This window comes from Sapajus apella, unplaced genomic scaffold (assembly GCF_009761245.1).
Source record: "Sapajus apella isolate SASKATOON/1434 unplaced genomic scaffold, GSC_monkey_1.0 scaffold47, whole genome shotgun sequence".
In the NCBI taxonomy this organism is placed as follows: Eukaryota; Metazoa; Chordata; class Mammalia; order Primates; family Cebidae; genus Sapajus; species Sapajus apella.
This window is the reverse complement of record NW_022436987.1, coordinates 7,273,871-7,296,092: the sequence shown is the minus strand read 5'-3', so window position 1 is coordinate 7,296,092 and position 22,222 is coordinate 7,273,871. Positions and strand designations below refer to the sequence as shown.

Sequence of the window (22,222 nt, the reverse complement as noted above, 5' to 3'; positions counted from 1 at the left end):
GAGTGTCCTGAATGTGATGAACTTGAGGCTGGGCAGGGAGGACACTCTCAGATCCTGCTTGGCTTTTTGTAATTACTGAAGAGCAGAAGCAGGTGCTCAGACCGTGTCCCTGAATCCTGCCCCGGTCCTAGCCCTCATCCCCTGCATCATTCTTTCCCCTGCATAAATGAAGGAATAGCACAACCCATCCTGTGGACAGTCCCAGGCTTAGCTGGGTGCAGGTGAATCATCCAACCCACACTAAACTTAATCCTATTAATTGCGTGTTTGAGAGAAGGGATTTCATTAGGGCCCGCAGAGGAGATTTCTGGAGGAGACACAAGCTGTGGCTGCCCCAGGAGGCCCTGCCTGGACCCTCACACCACGGTTGTGTGGGAACATCACCCTCATTTGATGTGGATGATATATAAAATACAGCCACAGGGAAAACAGCCTGAGTTTTCCACAGTCCAAGGATTGGCTGTGGTCTCCCTGGCCTGTGGAAGCGGGAAAGCCCAGAACTCTGTGGCTGTGGTGGGGTGCTAGTGCCCTCCACCACTGAACACTGTTAGCCTGGGGCAGATGTCAGCTCTGAGGGGTCCACCAATTCTAGTGTGTTGCAAAATGTGGCTGAGGACTAGAGACACGGAGAGGCAGGATATGGATGAAGCTGTGAGCCAGAGCTCTGTTTGCACCCCAAAGCCAGAAAAGGAGGAAGAGAAGGTGATGGAGATTTGTGGAGGTGGCTGAGTATGTGGAGGAGAGGCTGGGGTAGAGCAGGTGCCACCCTTCAGACAGTGCCACGTGGAAGCTCGTGGGACATGTTTCTGCCAGTTCGCCAGCTCCTAGGAAACCTGGTGTGTCACCCAGACCCTTTACCCAACAGGCCTGTCATCTCCCCTAGGAGGGCTTGTCATGATCCCCAGATCTCTCTCCTCCAGCATTTCTTCTGGGAGGCTTGTCACCATGCCCCTGACATATCATGGTCGGGGAGCCCCGTGACTCCTTCAATGACCCTGGAACGTCACAGCACTACCCGGAGGCATCTCCAGGTGTCTGCTCTTCATTGCCCAGAACATTTATTTTAAAAGAGAGGCCCTCATCATGGACTTCCAGAATCATAGGGGCAAGGCTGGGAGTGGGGGTGGTCCCTTCCTCAGAGACCGACCAGGACCATGGGGATCATCTGCAGCAGCTGACCCAGAGACCAGGACATCCACAAGGACAGATCCCCTATGAAAAGTCGGGTTCATAGGAACGCTAGCTCCACTGGACCCTGCACAGTGGGGAGAGCTGCCTAGCCACGGAAGACAACATAGAACTGTTTGGCCTGGAGAGCAACCAATAAGACCCAGGGGCTCTAGCTAAGGCCAGGCAGGATCAAAGTGAGATGGAAAAGCTGGTGACATCAGCCACAGAGCTATAAAGTGGAGGGGTGGAGAGAAGGATAAGGCAGAGGGATATGAGGCAGGCCTTTTTTCTGTAGATGACTGTGTGATTGCTGAGGGCACAAACCCCACCATGGTTATGCTTCTGGTTAGCATCACTGCAGGGGAGCAGGCCCCCCGGTCCCATGGGCATTGGTGATACCTGCCGAGCCCTGAGACCATCACCTTAAAAGTGCCCAGCAAGAAGGCTGGCAAGGCAGAGGGTGAGTTTGGGTGCACTGTGTTCTGGGCATCTGTTACCCCAAACTTAGCGGTGTGAAACAACCATTTATTATGTTCCTGGATTCTGTGGGTTAGGAACTTGGACAGGTACCATAGGGATGGTTTGTCTCAGCTCCACAATGTCTGAGACCTCTGACTTGAAGTCAGGGTGACTCAATGACCAGGACTGGAGCCATCTAGAGGCTCTTTTCACCCAAGCTCCTGGCTGTTGCCTAGGACCCTAGCTGGTGATGTTGGCCTCCTCATGTAGCCTGGACTTCCTCACAACATGGTGGCTTGGTTTAAAGGGCAGGCACCTGACAAGGGAAAGAGCCAAATGGAAGCTGTGTTGACTCTTAGAACCCAGCCTTGAAGTTATACAGCATTTCTTCCTCCACAGTTAGTTTATCAGAGGTGAGTCATTAGAGCCAAGTGCCCTGCTAGGATGAGGACGGTATGATTGAGGGGTGGGTATGCTGCCCTTCCAGCCCCTACTGTTTCTAGAAGCAATCCTTTGGTCAAAGAAGCTATGAGTACTCTGGGTGGAGAAGAGGCCAGTGATTTCAGTGCAGGTCTTGGGGGCTTTAGGGACTGAGGCATTCCCCTCCTTGGGTTGCCTGGAGACCTCAGTGACCAACCAGCCATGGGTCAGCTGGACAGGGCCATCCCTCAGAGAGAAAAGCCAACTGTGGACACTTGCGGCCCTCCCATATGAATCTTGGCTTTCCCAGCATGAGTCTTGGCAAGTCTTATAACCACCTGTTGGTCCTTTGAGGCCTGAAATATTATTATTGTCTTCATCGCCCCTGCCCTCAGTACCCAACTGGGTGCCCAACTGGGGTGAGTACTGAGGGCCGGGGAGCACTCAGGAGAGAGGCATTAGCTGCCCAGTGGGAGAGTCAGGGAAGGCTTCCTTGGGGAGGAGACATTCTTGTGCTGCTTTTTAAAGATTAATTGACAGATAAGGAAGGTAAGGACATTCTAAAAGCATGGGCCAAAAATCTGGGTCCTAAGGAGATCAGAAAAATCAGTCTGGAAAACAAGTTGGGAGCTGACCATTAAGAGCTCTGTATACCATGCAAGTTGGACTCTGGGTTATGGTTGCTGGAGTGGGTGGAGAGAGAGTCAGTTGCAAGGCAGAATATGCTCAGGGTGGCAGTCTTATGGGAACTCATGACCTTGGTCAATTTGCTAGAGTCCAGAACCCATAAGCCCTGCAGATTCAGAGACTGGACCTTCTCAGCTCTTTTGCTAACTAAATTCCAACCTCCCTAGTGTGTAAACCAAAAGCAGAAGTTATTAATTGGCAGGGGTGAGGAACATCTCTTTTCAGTGGCAGGAATGTGGGGCCCCCCATCCAGGATGGCCCCTATGTGGTGTCAGGGTACTGGGGGTCAAGTTTGGTTGTCCGTAGGTTGCTGGGTGAGTGAGAATTAGAGCCAAGGCAGCTTGAGATGGTTGAAGGGATGTCATGGGTTCTAGGGTGCCTGGTGCAGTCAGCGCAGAGAGCTGCCACAGAGCTCCAGGCCTCCCTCTCCCCGGGTCACTGAGGACGCACCTTTTGTTCACTGCCTACCTCCTTGTCACATTCTTTTATGGTACCAGAATCACAGATGCGGGCTGACTGTTCCCAGGGCCTGGAAGGCGGGCTGTCTCCTCCGATTATGTATTGATTGAATCTGTGCAACTCTCAGCTTTCTCCAGGGCCCCCTTGGCTGGGGCAGCTTTCTGAACAATTATGATCAAGGATGTCCATAATCAGGTTTGTGTTGTAGGCAGATAACTGGGGTTGCCGAAAGGAGTCTGGTGGAGAGGGTGGCAGGCTGGCGGCTGGACGCCGGCCTCCGTGCTGCCACATTGTGCTGAGAATGAAGTATGACTTGGTGGGAGCATCTGTGAGGCTTTTCCCTGCCTGGGAGGACACCCCGTGACCATGACCCCCAAACCACCAGAGCCACTCCCCACCAATTTCCTGGCCTTAGCAGGAGCTAGGCAGAAATAAAGACTTCTCAGGAGGGTAGGGTTAGGAGTGAAGCCAGCTTCGTGTCTCTCTGGCACTCATCTCCTGGGATCCACATCCAGATTCAGTTCCTGGGAGCCTGGTGAGAACTTGGCTCTCTGCCTGTGACCGGAAGCATTTCTCCCGGAGTCACATGGGGGACTTCACGCTGACCTGGGCCGGCTCTCCTGTGCTCCATCCAGATACTGTAGGCTGGGGGAGGTTTGCAGCCTGGAGTTTGCAGCAGCTGAAAGGCCTGTGAGCCCTGAGCAGATACAGCAGCAGCTGCGAGGGGCTGCTCCTGCCAGGGCTCCCCCGCCCAGCCTCCATTTCCTGACACAAGGGTAAGACAGTTGGGGCTGCCTGCGGGTTGGGGAACAGAGGCCAAGGCCCCTGAGCGGATGGGAAAAGTCAGCCTGGGGAGAGTCTGAGGCCATCACTGCCATGATTTGTGCCTTTCCTTGTGTCAGGGAACCCGTCCCCCACCTCTGTGGCTGCTCTTGTTAGTGTGGGACACTCAGCCTGGCCATCTTTTTGGATCCCAGCCCCCATCTGCTGCCTGACCTAGCAGGAAAGCCAGCCTCCTGCTTCACATCCCAGCTCTAGCACTTACTAGCTGTATGACTTGGGCAAGTTACTCAGCCTTTCTGTGCCACAGTTTCCTCATCTGTAAAATAGGAATAATAACAGTCCTCTTTTAGTGGATTGTTTTGGAGATCACATGAATTAATGCTTAGGATCCAGGACAGCTCTGGGAACAATATATAGGAAGCAATATAAACGTTGGCTGTTATGGCTATGATTGTTTCATGACAACCCCTGTCATTGCACAGAATCCAGAGGGTTTTTCTCTAAGTACAGAAGCTGCAACTGAGCATGGTTGCTCACACCTGTAATTCCATTGCTTTGGGAGGCCAAGGTGGAAGGATCACTTGAAGCCAGGAGTTAAGGCCAACCTGAGCAACAGAGAGAGACTCCATCTCTATCAAAAAAAATTAAAAACAAAACAAATTTTTTTTTAAAGAAAGAAAAGAAAAGCTGCATGTGCTCACAGAGCCCCTGAAGCACAGGCCAGAATCTAAAGTGGCCAGTGGGTGGGGTGGGGGGAAGGGCAGTGCTTCCTAGCCTCCCCCGTGGAGTGCTGTGTCGTACACTCCTGCCTGGGGTCAGGAGCAGGCACCCCGATGTCACTGTTGGCTCATCTTCATGGATGTCTTTGAGGCCACCTCTCTTTCTGTGGCCACCAACTCCTCCTCCTCAACCTTCTCCTGCTCAAGGCCAACCCCAAGAAACATACCTGTTGAATCTTCCCGTCCATCAGATCGGCAGATAAAAATACAATAAACCCCTGTATAATACTAAAATAATTTTTGCTATGAGTCTGTCCCATGCAATAATTGGGGCACACTATATGAAAATATTATTCATTGTTTATCTGAGATTTAAATATGACTGGGCATCCTGTAATTTTATTTGCTAAATCTGACAAATAAAATTTAGCTAAATACATTTTATTTGCTAAATCTCCTTTGATCTGCCCAGTAACCTCATGAGGTTCCCTACTTTGAGGCCCCTAAACTAAGAGGTCCCGTGCAAGTGAACAAGGAGCCATGGAGGAGGCGGTAGGGCTGGGAGGCCTGGAGGTGCTGCTGCACGTGTCTGCGCATTTGGACCTGGAATGCCCGTCAGCCTCCTGATCGTCTGCATATGGAGCGCTAACTGTGGGCTCGGTGTGTCTGGGGAAGAACAGACGCAGGCCAGACTCAGCAGCTCCAGCCACACAGCATGCCTTTGGATAGGTGGTGGGGGCTGTGCAGACCCTAAGTCCCCGGAGCAGTGCTGGTGGGAGTGGGTAGAGAGGGCTCTCCCCATGGCTATCCGCTGAGGCGGGATGACAGGCATACAGATGAGTAGAGACAAGCCGCTTCCTTTGGAGTTAAATATGGGTCTCACTTCTCGAGAGGAAACGCCACTCAGGCTGAAAGAATGTTGGAAGGCTCTGTGCGTGGAGGGCTGGCTCTCTGTGGCCTGGCAGCAGGACAGGATTCCTGGAGGAGGGAACAAGCTTTTCCAGGGACTGACAAAGAGAGGAGGCTCCCAGAGGAGCCCCGGAGGTGGGGGCTGTGTATATTGGAAGGGGAAGAGGGCGGATAGGAGGAGAGAGAGAACTCCAGGACTGTTTCCTTAATGAGCAAGGCATGACAGCACTAAAGGGCGAGGAGCAGCATTCTCCATACCCGGGGGTGCCAAGCTGTGCTGCTGGGGGGTGCATTTTCCTCTTTCCTGGGCTGTGTGACTTGGGGAAGAAAATGAGTGGGAGCAGCCCCAGGCAAGCCAGGCTTTTGCAGACATTGGCACTTCGGAATAATAACAGCTGGAACTGATGGGCTCCTGGCCCCTGCCTGGGTTTTTCCACGGGGCAGTCTCTGAGGCGGGTCAGGCGAGAGCCCCTCAGTGAGGTCTGGGGCCCCCACCTCCTGAGCTGGCTGAGAGTTTCCAGTGTAGCATCCAGCCCTGCTGTGTTCCAGACAAATGTGCGTCTTCCAGGCTCCTGCCACTGGCCTGGTTTTAAGGTCAAAAATGGACTCTCAGGAATGGGGAAGCCTGACTTGGGAACCCTATAGGATAAAAGGGAGGCTGCCTGCTGCTCTTCCCCTGGACGCTCTTCCTAATTCTCCGGTCACCTCATGCCAGGGCCAGCCTTGTGGACCCTGCCCTCCTGCAGCAGGCACAGCTGGCAGCACTCTGCCTCCCTGAGAGTACCAGAGCCCCCTCCCGCCTCACAGCACTACCTGCTGCCCCCTGGCTGGGGCCCCTGCCCAGCCCACCTGCTCCCAGGGACAGCGCCATAAAGCACGGGGTTGCAGCTGAGTGGAGCCTAGCTTGAGTGCAGCTCTGCCACTTCTCACTTCTGATTTGGCTTCATTGCACTGTCTCAGTTTCCTCATCTGTGAAGTGGGACTACTCTTGCTTACTTTGGAAGACAGGATGGTGTGAGGATGAGCTGAGGCCATGGATGCCCAGGGGCCTAGCCCCCAGGCGTGATTGAATTGTGTCTATTTTTTCTTGTCCTTTGCTGTCTTCTTGTCCTTGTTGGTAGTTGGCCCGTCCTGGGCCCTCTGGTAGTTCCATGTAGCTGTCCTCCTTCCTCTTGTTGTCCCCTCCAGAGTTCAGGGCTCTGGGATGAAGCAGGAGATTGTACTGTGGTGATGGGAAGGGCACTGGCTCAAGCCAGATGTTTTGGGCCTTTTCAGTAGAAACGTATTCATTAACAAATGAGACCCATTGGCCCACACTTAAGCTCAGGAGAGGCCATCCTTTGAGCTTCTACTGTTGAGTTAAGCACTGCAGATAGAGATTCGCTCTAGGGGTAGAGTGGGTAGAGGCCACTAAGCACTGTGCACCTGTTATCTCCCTTAATCTGTCCAGTAACCTGGTGAGATTCCCCACTTTACAGATAAGACCCAAAGAGACTCAGTAATTAGGCCAAGATCAGCTAGCTCATAAGCGAACGTGTATTAGAACCCAGGCATGTGCGCCAAAGCCTGTCTCAGCCCTACATGGCCCCGACACACTTGTGCCATATGGTCTTGACCTGTGACCCAGCAGTATGGCAAGTGCAGCCACAGAGCCTGTAGAGGGAAGTGTGGGGGCCCAGTGGGGAGTGGGGAACTGTGCCCGGACTCTCCCAGTGTTGGCACTGCCAGTCCTGCATCCCAGGATGCCCCTGGCCCTGGTGGAACCGGGACCTTGGCCACTTCACCCGCACTGCTGGCTCTTGACCAGAGGACCACCTCTGCTCAGGAGGGTGCCTGGGCCAAGCTGCCTCCCCGCCCACTGGTTCTGGGAACCGCCTCACATACTGAAGAGGATATTTATTTATCTCACAAATGAGACCATCTGTTCATCCTGGGAGCACGCAGGGCCTGGCATGACCACCCCACCCCCAGGGTACCAGGAAATGGCCATCCACAGATAACATGCCCCACCCAAACCTTCAGTGACCAGAATGTGTGCGGGGCTGGGCTGCCAGAGCCTAGCTCAGCCAAGAGACCCTGTTCTCGTCCCTGTGGCTCAACATCCTTTGGAATGCACCAGCACCTCCCCGTTAGCCACCCCTCTGTTACCTTCTAGCAATAAGATAGTGAGGGCTTAGGAACAGAGCTGACTGTGCATGGAAGATCCAAAACAGAGGACACTGGGGCTGCTGGCTTGTTTGTGGGGAAGGTGCATGTATTAGTTTGCTAGGGCTGCCATGACAAAGTACCCCAAACAGGATGACTTAACAGAAATCTATTCCGTCACGGTTCTGGAGGCTGGAAGTGTGAAATCAAGATGTCAACAGGATTGTTACCTTCTGAGAGTTGTGAGGGAAGGATGCGCTCCAGGCCTTTTTTCTCGGCTTGTAGATGGCTCTTCCTTCTGTGTCTTCACACCATCTTCCCTATGCACGCCTGTGTCCAAAGATCCCCCTTTCCGAAGGCAGCAGTCGTACTGGTGCCTGCTGCACCCTGACGACCTCACCCTAACTGTTTGCATCTGCAGCTGCCCTATCTTCAAATAAGGTCACATCCTCAGGTACTAGGGGGTGGGACTTCAACCTATGAAATTTGAGGTCACAGATCCATAACAGGGCATGGGGAGGCAACGGGGGACATTGGAAAGACTGGGCACTTTTATGGACTTGTGTGTAAATCGGAACTTTCCTCCATCAGCACTGTTGGGCTCTGAGACTCTGTGACCAGTGGTTCATCCACTCATCAGTTTATTCTTTCTTTTATTCTTTTTTTTTTCCAAGATGGGGTCTTACTCTGTCTCGCCCAGGTTAGAGGGCAGTGGTGTGATCTTGGCTCACTGCAACCTCCACCTCCCAGGCTCAAGCGATCCTCCCACCTCAGCCTCTCAAGTGGCTGGAACCACAGGTGCATGTCATCATGCCCGGCTAACTTTCACTTGTTCTTTTAGTGAATGGCAGCTGTGAGTCAAGCACATGCTGGGAGAATCAGCAGTCAGACTGCTCCAGAAGTTATGTTGGAATTCAATTGTCCGTTTTAATGGTATTAAGAGGTGGGACCTTTAAGGGGTATTTAGATCCTGCGGGCTCCACCCTCATAAATGGATTAATGCTGTTATTGTGAGGGGTTGGTTTCTTATAAAAGGGCAAGTTTGGCCCCCTTTTCTCTTGCCTTTTCTTGTGGCCCTTTCACCTTCTACCAGGGGATGATGCAAGAAGGTCCTCACCAGATGTTGGCCCCTCAGTCTTGGACTTCCTAGCTGTAGAACCATGAGCCAATACATTTCTGTTCATTATAAATTACCCAGTCTCAGGTATTCTGTGAGAGCAGCAAAAATGGACTAAGATGGTGACTGACCTCACAGGGTGGCTGCCAGGATCCGAGAGGCACACTGTACCTCACGCCTGAAGCACGTGCAGGCAAATGGTTGGCGCTCTCTAAGCCTCCAGTCTTGTCCTCTCTTCCTGCACAGTGTGCAGAGCTCTGAGGACAAGTGCACCTGTTGGTGGAGGTCCTGGGCCTCCATTCCACCTGCCTTTGACCCTCACTTCCTTCCCTGATGATGTTATCTCCAGAGCCATGAGCTTGAGAGGAGCTTGGGGAAGGTCCTGGCCCTGGAGGCATCCATCCCCAGCAGCCTCCTTCTTGGGGCCTCCAGTGAACAAGAGTGTCTGGGGTTCCTGAGAAGTATGGGAAATCCACAGCCAGTACAAGGAACGAGGTGCAGCAGCAGAAGGGTCCCAAAGAAGCGGTGCCTCCGTGTGCCCCACGCAGACCCAGGGAAAGCCCCCAGGGACTCTCGTGTTGTCCGCTCCCTCCTCCAAGGTGTGACTTCTGCTGTCTTAGAGCCTCTCTCCTCTGATCAACTCTAAACTGGAAAATGGAAGACTCAGAATGGCTCCTTTGCCATTTTCCACTATTTCATGATCGGATGGAAGCACCGGGGCTGCTTCCAGCCCGACATCCCTGCCAAATCTATGCCGTGTTCCCGGTCAGCCCTCGCTCCCGCCAGCTTCTGAGCTTTCTAAATATAGTTCCCTCTTCGAGACAACAAAGAAGCTATCCCCTAAATGGCTGCATTCCCCATGGCCAGCTTCTGGGCTGTTTGTCAGGTTTCCCCAGCAGGATGGGAGGGCAGCTTGGGGACAAACTGTAGGGGCCAGGCCTGGAGAAGAGCTGCTGAAGTCCCTGCCGCAGGGTTTTGCCTTCCAGCCCTATGACATTTGGGCCAGACGCCCAGGGGCTGGGGCCTTGACCATGAGTTCCTGCCTTCTGTCTCTGGGGATGTGTGGACTCAGGGCCCTTCTGAGCAGGCACTGCTAAGTTGGGACTGAAGAACAGAGAGAAATGGTGATCTCCCAGCAGGAAATGGAGAGAGTCTGTCAGTTCCACTCCCATCAAACTGGGTGACCTCTCGGCGGATTCCTTCCTTTAGTCTCAGTTTCCACATCTGTGAAGAGGGTTTAAGGACTACGTCAAGGGGATTAGAGAGAAACTGTGCCAGGTGGCGGGCCCCAGTGGTCCCATCGGGCCAGGGCTCCGTGCCTGCACAGGGTGGATTGTGGGGTAGCCTCTGAAGTGCTTTTGGCGTGCCTTTCACGTTAGCCTGGCGCAGAATGGAGTCCCTCTTCCGGTCCCAGGGCTAAGAGTTAGAGGCCCTGCAAGGTCTCATTCTTTCTGAAAACAAGACCCCCAAGCCCAGAGCCCCCGCCTTCCTTACCAGGCGTCTTATTTCTGATCTCAGCTTCTCAGCCATCCTGTGCCCAGTTGGGTGCTGAGGCCCCTTTAACACCTTGGCCCAAATGTGGACAGAACCCTTGAGCACACCTAACAGCAATTGGAATCATTGTAAAGAAGAAAACCTGGATCTCTTAGCTCTGGGCCTGGCTGTGCTTGGGAGCACTGGCACCTGCTCTCCACCCACCACTCAGCTCTGCTAAGGGTGCAGGGCCTGAGCTCTTCCTCAGGTCTCTAACAAACACCGAGAAAGGCGAGGCCTGCCCCCACTGCTAGGGGTCCTCAGGAGAGACTCAATACAAACAGCTTTACTGGATGGAGAGCCTGGTCTTTGTACAGTGAAAGGTCCCTCTGCCCTGGGACTTCCCTGGGGTGGGCCTACAGGCTGCTGTCCACCTGTTTGACACCGTCAGGATGTAGGTAAGCCAGGACTAGGTGTTTGATCCCCAAGTGCTGACCAGGACAGATGTCACATTCTGGTGGATGCCTTAGGGCCCTGTTGTTTTAGACCTGCCTTTCTGCTCACAAGCTGGTCCCCTGGAGGGGGTGCACTGTGGCGGGGGCAGGCATTGGAGGGCGGAGGAGCAGATGCATAGCTATCTGTTGCTATGGCCACCATTCAGCGAGCATGAACTCAGTACAACAGCCCTGCAGAACAGCTCCTGACTTCATCTTTGTTTTCAATAGCGGTAGAATCAGCAGCCTAGGGTTTCACCGCTGGTAAGTGGCAAAACTAGGATTCAGTTTGTGCACCTTGGAATCCTGAAGTTTCTAGTATGACCACAATTCTTTTCGTTTTTTTTATACTTTAAGTTCTAGGGTACATGTGCACAACGTGCAGCTTCGTTATATAAATACACATGTGCCATGGTGGTTTGCTGCATCCATCACCCCGTCACCTACATTAGGTATTTCTCCTAATGCTATCCCTTCCCAGTGCCTCCACCCCCATATGACCACAATTCTTAAAGAGTGTGTTCCTGCTGGGAATGGCAGTTGCACATCCAAACAGGCAGGCGGATGGGCTTTATTATAACAAAAGCCCCCAGCTTTCTTGAGGGGAGTCATCCGGAACGAACCTACCAACGCTCTGCTGACATGTTTCTGATGCCCCAAAGGAAACCGATAGCTTTGGTATATTTAAATTTTTCAAAAGTCTTTGGCAAAGTTCCATGCCAAAAAAATCCTTTTCTGTACCTAGAAAAACAATTAAGTTTGATGGGAATGCTTTGTCATGCATAGGAGCCTGTGTAGGGAAAGGAAGATATTTCTAAGGAGGAAAATGTACTTGTCTTGAGGGATACTTATAAACAGCAGGGTCTTTAAGGAGTGGATGCTGGAAGAGTCTTAGCTCATATTTTTAATTAAAGATCTGAAAGAGGAACTATATAGTGAAAGGTCCAAGTCTACTAAGGCTTTTTTGGGGGAAAGAGAAGAGAAATTAATGGAATGTATGCTTTTTGCACTAGTTCTCAGGTCATTACTAATGACGAGCATTTTGTTTCTTTTTTTTTTTTTTTTTTTTTTTTGAGACGGAGTTTCGCTCTTGTTACCCAGGCTGGAGTGCAATGGCGCGATCTCGGCTCACCGCAACGTCCGCCTCCTGGGTTCAGGCAATTCTCCTGCCTCAGCCTCCTGAGCAGCTGGGACTACAGGCACGCGCCACCATGCCCAGCTGATTTTTTGTATTTTTAGTAGAGACGGGGTTTCACCATGTTGACCAGGACGGTCTTGATCTCTTGACCTCGTGATCCACCCGCCTCGGCCTCCTAAAGTGCAGGGATTACAGGCTTGAGCCACCGCGCCCGGCCTGACCAGCATTTTGTTAGCCTGTTTGCCACAGTAAGATGCAGGTGGTATCACCCACTCAACGCATATTTATTGTGTGCCCAGGCACAGTACTGGGCACGGGCACGAGTGTGGTATTATTCCGCTTTACAGAAGTGCTTTACAAAAGCGTATGCTTTCAACATTTGCTTGCTTTTGTTTATGGTTCTCACGCTTGCTTGTTTTAGAAATTATTATGCAAAGAACGACTTCATTCTTTTTAATGTCTGCATGGAGGGGTTTTTCCACGAAATGACTGTACAATAATCAGCTCCTTCTTGTTGAACATTTCTGGATTATAAATAATAAAAGAATATAGCCTTAAACGTTCTTGTTCTCAGATATTTACATATATGGACAAGTGTTTCTGAGGGTAGTCACCAGGATGGGAAATTATTGGGTCAAAGGACATATGCATTTAACTATTTGATGGATGCTGATAGATTGCCTGTTAAAAAAAATCTTCAATTTTAATTACTCCAAAGCATTTGGCAATGCCTATTTCCTGAAGCCAACACTGCATATTATGTTAGTTTCCTATTGATGCTTTAACAGATTACCACACATTTAGTGGATTAAAACAACACAAATTTTTTATTTTCCAGTTCTGGAGGTCAGAAGTCCAACACAAGTCCCACTAGGCTAAAACCGAAGTGTGGGCAGGGCTGCGTTCCTCTCTGGAGGCTCTAAGAGATTCCGTTTCTTGTCCTCTGACCCCCGTCCATCTTCAAAGCCAGCGACAGCCAACGGAGTGTTTGTGACATCTTGTTGCATGACTTCACTCTGACACTGACTCTTCCTCTACTCCCTTTTCAATGTTTAAAGTCCCTTGTAATTCCATCGGGTGCTCCTGGATAATCCTGGGTGCACTCCCTGTCTTCAGGTCAGCTGATTAGCAGCCTGAACTCCCTCTGCCTCGAATTCCCCCTTCCTGTGTAACACAACATACCCACAGGTTCTGGGCAATAGGATATGAACATCTTTGGGGGTGCCATTATTCTGCCCACCATGGAGACCTTCAGCTTTTCTAATTTTTTCCATTTTAAGTGAAAACATGGTATTCTGCTCTTTTAAGTTGCATTTCTTGGTTGATTTCATTGGTGAGGTCGAATGCCTTTCTATTTGAAGAGGCAAATTTCTGATTCTGAGTTGTCTGTTCATACCCTTTGTCTCTTTTGCTACTGGGTTGCTCTTTCTCTCCTTTCTCTCTCTTTCCAATTGGATCATGCATTTCTTAAGGGCAGAGGCCTCCTCACATTGACCTTTGTGTCCCCAGTCCCTCAAAATATGGCTGGTTCACAGAAGGGACTCCATGCCTGTTGGCCCTTCGTTTCTCCCAAATGTCATCCCTCCCACTCTATTTTCTTGCCATTCTGCTTTGGAAGGAATGTCAGAAGGCTTCCGGCTGAGCAGCCTGAGTTGTGTCTGTGCACAGGAGCGTGTGCTGGGCTGAGATAAAGCCCATCTGTGATTTGCTCCCAGCCCTGGGACTTCTCTGGCCATTGGGGCTCTGGCTGAGACTCAGCCCCTTCGCCTGGTGGCTGTTCACCATATTCAGAGCCTCAGTTTTCTTATCTATAAAAACAGTGATGGTGTCGATGGTGTTGCCTGACATTTGAGGGGTACTAGGAAAGTAATTGAAACAAAAGTATCAATGCTTTGCAAGGAAGCCTCCTGGTTGCTGGGCTGCCAGCACTTGCAGTGTTGTTGAGAGCAGCAGAACCCCTGGAAGGGGATGGGAGGCAGCTGTCGGAGGTCCAGGCTCTTCCAAGTGGGTCTCCACACCGGCCTTCAGGATGGGAGGATGCTCTGGGTTAGAATAGGGAGCTGGTCCCTCCCTTTCTCAAGATCCTTCTGGAAGGTCTACTGGCCCCCAGAATACCAGCCCTCAGGAGGGTCCTTCTCACCTCTGGCTGCTGCATGTGGAGCCCTGAACCCCCTCGACTCAAGGACTGGTGGTGGAAAGAGACCTTTTACCCTGAACTAGTCACATTATCTTGAGGGACCCCTCTGCCTCCATTTCCCAGCTGGCAACATAGAGAAGGCAGTCCCTCCCTGCCGCCTGCTGGGAGGAGTCACTGAGCCAGATCAGAGCTGTCAAGCCTGATACCTCAAAAGGGTGATCAGTGGCTGTTCCTGTCATCACGTTTCCTCCTCCCTGGCCCTCCTTCCCCTGCATTAAAGCTGCCGGTTCCCAGGGCTGAGCCTGACAGCAGGTCCAGGAGCTGAAGCAGCCCTGCTCCTGCCATTGACCAGTGACCGGTGACCACGGCGGGCCACAGTGTGCTCCGCCATGCCTCCCTGCTCTGCAACTCAGGCATTGGGGTGGACAGACTCCGCCCACTCCCTCTTTCCCGATTTCTCCAGCCAGGTGGAGCTGGCAGCCGTGAGGAGATGGCACCTGGGCTGGGAGGGCTAGACTCCAGCCCCCTCCTCTAATTCATTTCCTAGTTGGCAGCTGCCTTTGCTTCTTGCAGGGACCCTAGACCCAGGACCCTGAGCGGGCTCCCTGCGGGCAGGGCTGTGGTCATGTAGCAGGGTTCCTGGTGATGCCCGCTCTGCTGCCTCCAGGTCTTCACAGTCAGCAGGGCCCTTGGGGCGTGGGCTCCAGTCCTTCCTGTGCAGTCAGGCGGGCCTGGACCTCATTAGCACTTTTTATTAAATCCATCTGTTCTGAGTGGAAGACCAGCCCTGAGTCCCTGTGCTCCTGCCCTGGGTGTGGATGGGGCAGGACTGCGCACAGATGGCGATTGTATGAATTCGGTGTGGGATCTTCCAGGCTCTGAGTTGCCAGGCCTGCCAGGCATGGAGATGCTGAAGGGCAGCACAGCCAGGCAGGCTTAGAAGTGCCTGGAGTCTGGAGGGCTTTCCTGACCCTCCTGAGCCTGTGGGGTCAAGCGTGGACAGTGGAAGAGGGCCCCACCCTTCCTGGGCACGGTGGGCCTGCTGCTCTGCTCTCCATTGATGCAGCTGCTCCCGTGCCCTCCCCCAGGAGTGCATCATTGACGAGGACTGTGGGCCGGGCAAGTACTGCCAATTTGCCAGCTTCCAGTACACCTGCCAGCCTTGCCGGGACCAGCGGACGGTGAGTATGCCAGGGCCTCTGGGGTGGTGTCATCAGGGTCTTAGGCCCTGGGGGAGAAGGCCAGGGGCTCCAGGGTTCTCAGCTGGGCTCCCCAGAAGAGTCTCACAATGATGGGGAGGACCCAAGAGGGGTCCCCAAAGGGGCTGACTCCTAGAGTGACCAGGAAGTCATTCCTGTCTGGGATGACAGGAAGCCATCTGTAGACCCAGGGCCACTCCCATCCTGCCCCATGTCCTCTGGTCATGTTGTGTCATTGATGGCAGAGAAGGGGAGGGACAGCCAGGCACCATGGCTGCACCTGTAAGAACCTTGGGGAGACCAAGGCAGAAGGATTGCTTGAGGCTGGGAGTTCAAGAAGGGGAGGGAAGGAAGAGGAGGTATCCCTACAGCTGTCCCTTCCCCTGGGGATAACCCATCCTTGTAGACAGAGACATCCTGGCAGCCCCCAGGCAGGGAGAGGGGCAGCTGCTCTCCTTCTGGGCCTGCACCCCCACCTGCCAGATCGTTCTCCCAATCTGCCAATAAGAGAGGGCAGAGGGACGGGGAAGGAAGAGGCCAGGGCACGTCCCCAGTGGAGTTTACACTGGGAAATGTGAAGCCAGGGCAAAGGAGACGCTTCCTCCACCCAACAGGTGTTTTGGATGAAGCCATATGGACCCACAGACATTTCCTCAACACTTTTCCTTATTCAGACAGTAACACAGCATGCCAATAGTTTGGAAAGTAGAGTGGTTCTTACGACCTTACCCGGCTGTCTGTGGCGAGGCCGCTGCCGTGGCACTCCCAGCCAGCCCCACTCGGTGCCATCACTGGGCACAGCTGTGGGGACCTCACTTTGCTCTCTAATTGCCATGCCCTGTGTGGCTGCAGGACCCAGCACCCACATCTTGGGTGGTGCCCTTCCCCATCTTGGGCTGGCCTGGGCCTTAGTTTAATTGGCTCATCGTTGGACCTTGCCTCTTGGGGCCTGGACCTAGGGACCTAAGGAGAAGAGGGAAGGGCACAAGTCTGTGGGGACCCACAAAGACCCTCTGCTGTTCGTTGCAAAATCTTAAACTGCGTAGAAAGACTCAGATCCGACCATCCTGGCCAATGTGGTGAAACCACATCTCTACTAAAATATATAAAAAATTAGCTGGGTGTGGTGGCGCTCGCCTGTAGTCCCAGCTACTCGGGAGGCTGAGGCAGGGAAATTGCTTGAACCAACCCGGGAGGCAGAGATTGCAGTGAGCTGAGATCATGCAACTGCACTCCAGCCTGGGCACAGAGTGAGACTCCATCTCAAAAAAACAAAGAAAGAAAGACTCGGATCCATGACTCCTCCCAGTGCCATTTTTCCACCGTTCTGACCCCCGTATCTTGCCAGTCAAGCTCCCTCCTCTACCCTGCTGACTTTCACTAACATCTCAGCCTGGTCTGCCTGTTTCTACAATGGGAGGACGCAGGTTAGCACACCTGTGGTATCTTCAGGCTGGGCTCTCAGCAGGTCCCCGGTCCCTGAGCTGCTGGCTCTAGGCTCTTCCCACCCTCCGCAGCTCTGCACCCGGGACAGTGAGTGCTGTGGAGACCAGCTGTGTGTCTGGGGTCACTGCACCAAAATGGCCACGAGGGGCAGCAACGGGACCATCTGCGACAACCAGAGGGACTGCCAGTCCGGGCTGTGCTGTGCCTTCCAGAGAGGTGAGTGGCTTCCTCTCAGATGCAGGAAAAACCCTGTCCCAAGCTCCACCAGACTGGGCCTCCTGGGGCCACGTCCATGCCAACCATACGGTTTCGGGTCCCACCTCCTGGGTAGGCTCCCAGATGCTCATCAGTGTGTGCTGCACTCCCACAGGCTCTGCCCTGAGTGGGAAGACCACCTCCTTTTCTAACCCCTGTTGATGCTCAGAAAATCTAAATTACTTCAGAATACAAGAGCCCAGTCTGGAAGGAACACCCCCAGATGGATGGGACTGGAGCAGCCCGTTCCCTCCCTCCACTCCCTATTTCCCAGGTTCTTTTTCCCGTGAATCAGCCACTTCCACTCCCATCTTCCCTTCCCACTGCCTCCCCCGGTGAGGTCTGCTCAGGCTCTCTCCGCTCCCACTAGGGTTTTGAGGAACTCTCATTTGCCGCCTCCGCAGCTCTGCATCCCCAGCCCACTAGTCCTCCCTGCCTGCTGCCTCCGGGATCTTCCTACAGGGCTGCTTTTTGGGTATTGCTCCCCTAGGACCTGCGGCAGCTCCTGCTGTCTCCCACGTTGTTCACGCCTGTTAGGCTGTCCTGCGAGGCCTTACCCAGCTCCACTTACTGTCCTCCTTTTCTCCCCACTGCTCCTTGGCCTATTTGGGAATTTCACCGGCTCTGACATTTTCCCCTGAGCTCAGCCCCAGGCCTTTGCTGGTGCCATGCCTGGGCCTGAATGCCTTTGCACCACTCTTAATTTCTCCAGACTTTCTGGTCCTCAAAATCCAGCAAAGCCCACTTCTTCCAGGCAGCCCTCCCTGCTTCAGCCCTACTGATCATTCCCTCCTGAGCTTCGGCTGCCAGTCTTGTTTCCTGTCACTCCATGTCTTCAAACCTAACCTGCACTTTGGGGTTGAGGGTGGGAGGTGGGAGGTTGTGCTCCATTTCTTTGTCCCCTCCCCCTGGAGCCCTTCTGCCCTACACGGGGCACACAGGGGTGACTCCCGGGCTGGTTCCAGGCCTGCTGTTCCCTGTGTGCACACCCCTGCCCATGGAGGGTGAGCTTTGCCATGACCCTGCTAGCCGGCTTCTGGACCTCATCACCTGGGAGCTAGAGCCTGATGGAGCCTTGGACCGATGCCCTTGTGCCAGTGGCCTCCTCTGCCAGCCTCACAGGTGAGGCCCCCCTACCCTCCCTCTCAGGGATCCAAGGGCCGAGGAGGTGCCATCCAGTAGGGGCACAGGAGCAGGAGCAGGTTTTCCCTGGGGAAGATGTAGATTCCCTTTAGGATTGCTTTGGGAGGTCGTTGGGTCATGCAGATGGAAGGGGCCAATCAGCAGTCAGTTCCAGGGGTCTGAGGTCCAGGCTGCCCAGGAGGCACAGATCTGGGGTTCATCCAGCTGGTGGCTAAAGTTTCATGAGTGGATGGCCCACGGAGAGGGCATGGGTGGAGAAGAGCCTGGACTCCCTCCCTAGACCCATCACAGTGACGGATAAGCAGGGTAAAAGGAGCTGGCAGAGAGGCCACAGGGAGGCCAGGAGTGGCCAAGGCTGCTGAGACTCCATGGGGCATCAGGCTCGGGCCTGGCCAGCTTCTGAGGGCACATCTTCCTGTCCTCCCCACAGCCTCTACTTAACCTTCTCTCCCAACAGAATGCAGGGCTGCTGGGCAGACAGGCAGAACTCCCATTCCCCATGACTGTGTGCAGTGGTGCAGGCCTGTAATCGCGGAGCTTTGGGAGGCCAACGTAGGAGGATTACTTTGTGGCCAGGGGTTCAAGACCAGCCTGGGCAACATAGGGAGATCCCGTCTCTACCAAATAAACTAATACTTTTTAAAAAAGGAGTTCTTCCTCCCCATTCCCACAGGGGTCCATGGCTCCCCGCATGTGGCTAGACTACACCCCAGGGTCTGGCTGACTCCTGCCTGGAGGCCCAAATGGACCAGGGTCTTGAAGGAGCGGTGGTGCTGCTGTATAGACCTTGGGTCCTGCCCCTGGCTGCGGGGCCTGAGAGTCACAGGGGGACAGCCCTGTGCTGGAGGAGGGGAAGCTGCCCCCCTGCCGGCACATTCTCCCAAAGTGAGCCTCCTTCAGCCATCATTTTAAGATAGATGTTGATGAGAAGTGAGGCGTGTTGAAGAAGACAGGAGAGGAGGGGGTGTGAAGGGGAGGCTGGGAACCCCACAGGGTCAGGGTGCCTTAGCTTTGGGCCTGGGCCTCTCTCCTGGGCCGGCTCCCACATTTAGAGCCTAGCTTTGCCCCATCTCTCCCCAGCCACAGCCTGGTGTACGTGTGCAAGCCGGCCTTTGTGGGGAGCCGTGACCAAAATGGGGAGATCCTGCTGCCCAGAGAGGCCCCTGATGAGTATGAAGTTGGCAGCTTCATGGAGGAGGTGCGCCAGGAGCTGGAGGACCTGGAGCGAAGCCTGACGGAGGAGATGGCGCTGGGGGAGCCTGCAGCTGTCGCCGCTGCACTGCTGGGAGGGGAAGAGATTTAGATCCGGACCAGGCTGTGGATAGGTGTGCAATAGAAATAGCTAATTTATTTCCCCAGATGTGTGCTTTAGGCGTGGGCTGACCAGGCTTCTTCCTACATCTTCTTCCCAGTAAATTTTCCCCTCTGGCTTGACAGCATGAGGTGCTGTGCTGTTCAGCTCCCCCAGGCTGTTCTCCAGGCGTCACAGTCTGGTGCTTGGGAAAGTCGGGCAGGGTAAGGACAGGACCAGGCTGCCACCCCTGTTCAGATCATTGGCTGCTTTGCCTCTACTGGTTGGCAGACGGCAATTTGTTCTACATGGCTTTGATAATTGTTTGAGAGGAGGAGATGGAAAGAATGTGGAGTTTCCCCATGATGGTTTTGGGAAATGTGAAGAGTGCCCTGCTTTGCAAACATCAACCTGGCAAAAATGCAACAAATGAATTTTCCACACAGTTCTTTCCATGGGCATAGGTGAGCTGCGCCTTCGGCTGCTGCCAGTGTAATGTTCTGTTCACCCTGCATTACATGTGTTAATTCATCCAGCAGTTTTGCCCAGCTCCTACCTCTGTGCCAGGGTGGTGTTTTTATATCCACAATCAATTCCTTCTCTCAGCACAGCCTGGGGAGGGGGCCATTGTTCTCCTCATCCATCAGGGATCTCAGAGGCTCAGAGACTGCAAGCTGCTTGCCCAAGTCACACAGCTAGCGAAGACCAGAGCAGTTTCACCTGGTTGTGACTCCAAGTTCAGTGCTCTCTCCGCTACCCCACATCAGCCTTGGTGCCACCAAAAGCACTCCCCAAGATGAAGGAGAATGGGATTTTTCTTTTGAGGCATGCACATCTGGAATTAGGGTCAAACCAATTCTCAAATCCCTCTAAGATTAAACTTCTGTTAGGAACAGCAGTGCGCTCACAGTACAGGGCAGCCGTCCTTCTAATGGAGACAGTGGTGTTGACACTGTCCCACTTTGGCAGTTGCATTAGTGACTTTGAAGGTACGTGACTGAGCGTAGCATATAAGTTAACTTGCAGAAACAGGACTTAGGTAATTGTAGGGTGAGGATTATAAATGAAATTTGCAGAATCGCTTAGCAACTGAAGACCATTCTCAACTACACGGAGAAAATCAAACCGAGCAGGGCTGTGTGAAATATGGTTATAATATGCAGACTGCAAACACTGAACTCTACGCCACTCCACAAATGATGTTTTCACGTGTCATGGACTGTTGCCACCATGTATTCATTCAGAGTTATTAAAGTTTAAAGTTGCACATGATTGTATAAGCATGCCTTCTTTGGGTTTTAAATTATGTTTAAACAATGTTGCGTTTAGAAATCAAGCATAAATCATGTCAACTGCTCTTCTGTAGTTCTCGGATTTCTTTTCCCTTCTGACTTTGAATAAATGTAAAATCCTTTTAGACAGAAAAAGTAAAATAGAAATGACCTATATTAAAAATTCTTCCATAGAAGCAAATTTTCCACACGACTGAAGCACACCTCTTTGAGCATCAAAATATTTTAGGAATCTTAACTATCTTTGGATGGGAATTAGTCTGAAACAGTGTAAATGCTTCGCTGCCTTCTGAAGGTTCAAATGGAATATGACTGCTATTTTTAGGGAAGCTTTCTTCAATCAAATGCAGTTCTAGGCCATAACACAGAAAGATCCTCAGGGACCATAATATTAGAGCTACTGTGTTGAAGTCAGCTGCGTGCCAGACCAGGCAGTCTACCTATATTCATTCATTTAATCTTTACTGAACTCCATGAGTATTTCCTTCATTTCACAGATAAACAAATGGCGGTGCAAAGAGATTGACAGAGTAGAAGTCAGATGAAAACAGCATCTAGTACATTATGCCCAGGTTATAGTGATTTTTAAGATCGCTAACACAGAGCTGTTCTCTATTCAATGCCAAAAACCCTCAGGAACACCCTACATTCTTATTACTCAACCGATTATCTACTGAGAGCCTGCTCAGAACCAGGGGCTGTGATACGCTCTGGGGTGCCAAGCTGACCCAGATAGGGTCCCTACCCTGAAGGTGTCCCAGTCTCATGAGGGAGACACAGCCAGAGCAACCAACGACAAAACAAAGGCAGTCAACCTGATGTGGGAACAGTGTTGTGGAAGCCTCAGTGGAGCACTTGGCTCCGGAGAGCTGTCATGGCAAGTGGCTTTCAAAGATGATGGGAGTTTATCAGTAAGCCACAGGGCACAGGAAAGGGCTTTCTGGGCCGTGGGCAGAGGGAGGGAGGCACAAGGGTCAGGTGCCATGTAGTGGAAACGCCAGGTCATTTGCAGTGGCTGGAAGGCAAAAAAAGCTTGAGGAAGCGTTTGGAGGAGGCTAAAAATTACATCATCCAAAAAAATGATCGAAAACATTGTGGTGAATGAGGTAAAACTAGGTTCCTCCACAGCTGCACATGCCGGTATAGTAGGCTGCTCCATCTTGTGACGATAGCCACGAACTTGTAAGACATGAGAGGCTTTGCAAAACACTTAGCTGAAGGCTGCATCTGAGTAGCTGGAGTGTATCCTTTACTCAGTCCTGAGTGAACTGTGGGAAGGGCTGGGTGGAGGTGGTGCTTCAATACCTTGCTGCTGCTGTCTCCCAGAGCCAGGGTTCCTGCCAAGAAGCCATGGCAGATAAACTCAATTGCTGTCAGGTAAACCCAACAGCTGTTCCCAGTGCCCCCTCCTCCGCCCAGCAGCTAGGGCTGGCCCCAGGACCCAGGAAATGTAAGGCAAGGGCTACCAGAGTTTCTGGAATTTTTT

At 52.7% G+C, this 22,222-nt stretch overlaps 1 protein-coding gene across 4 annotated transcripts in view; it reads left to right on the top strand.

Moving 5' to 3' along the window:
- The window catches only part of DKK3 (dickkopf WNT signaling pathway inhibitor 3), a 48,459-nt gene extending 27,657 nt beyond the window's left edge, over positions 1 to 20,802 (top strand). For all 4 annotated transcript variants that reach the window (XM_032240760.1, XM_032240761.1, XM_032240758.1 and 1 more), the window contains 4 exons: positions 15,199 to 15,291; positions 16,827 to 16,971; positions 17,976 to 18,132; positions 19,234 to 20,802. In XM_032240760.1, the coding sequence (XP_032096651.1) occupies positions 15,199 to 15,291; positions 16,827 to 16,971; positions 17,976 to 18,132; positions 19,234 to 19,456 (618 nt within the window). In that variant the 3' untranslated portion in view covers positions 19,457 to 20,802. The remainder of the gene's footprint in view (positions 1 to 15,198; positions 15,292 to 16,826; positions 16,972 to 17,975; positions 18,133 to 19,233) is intronic.
- The last annotated feature ends 1,420 nt before the right edge of the window (positions 20,803 to 22,222 follow it).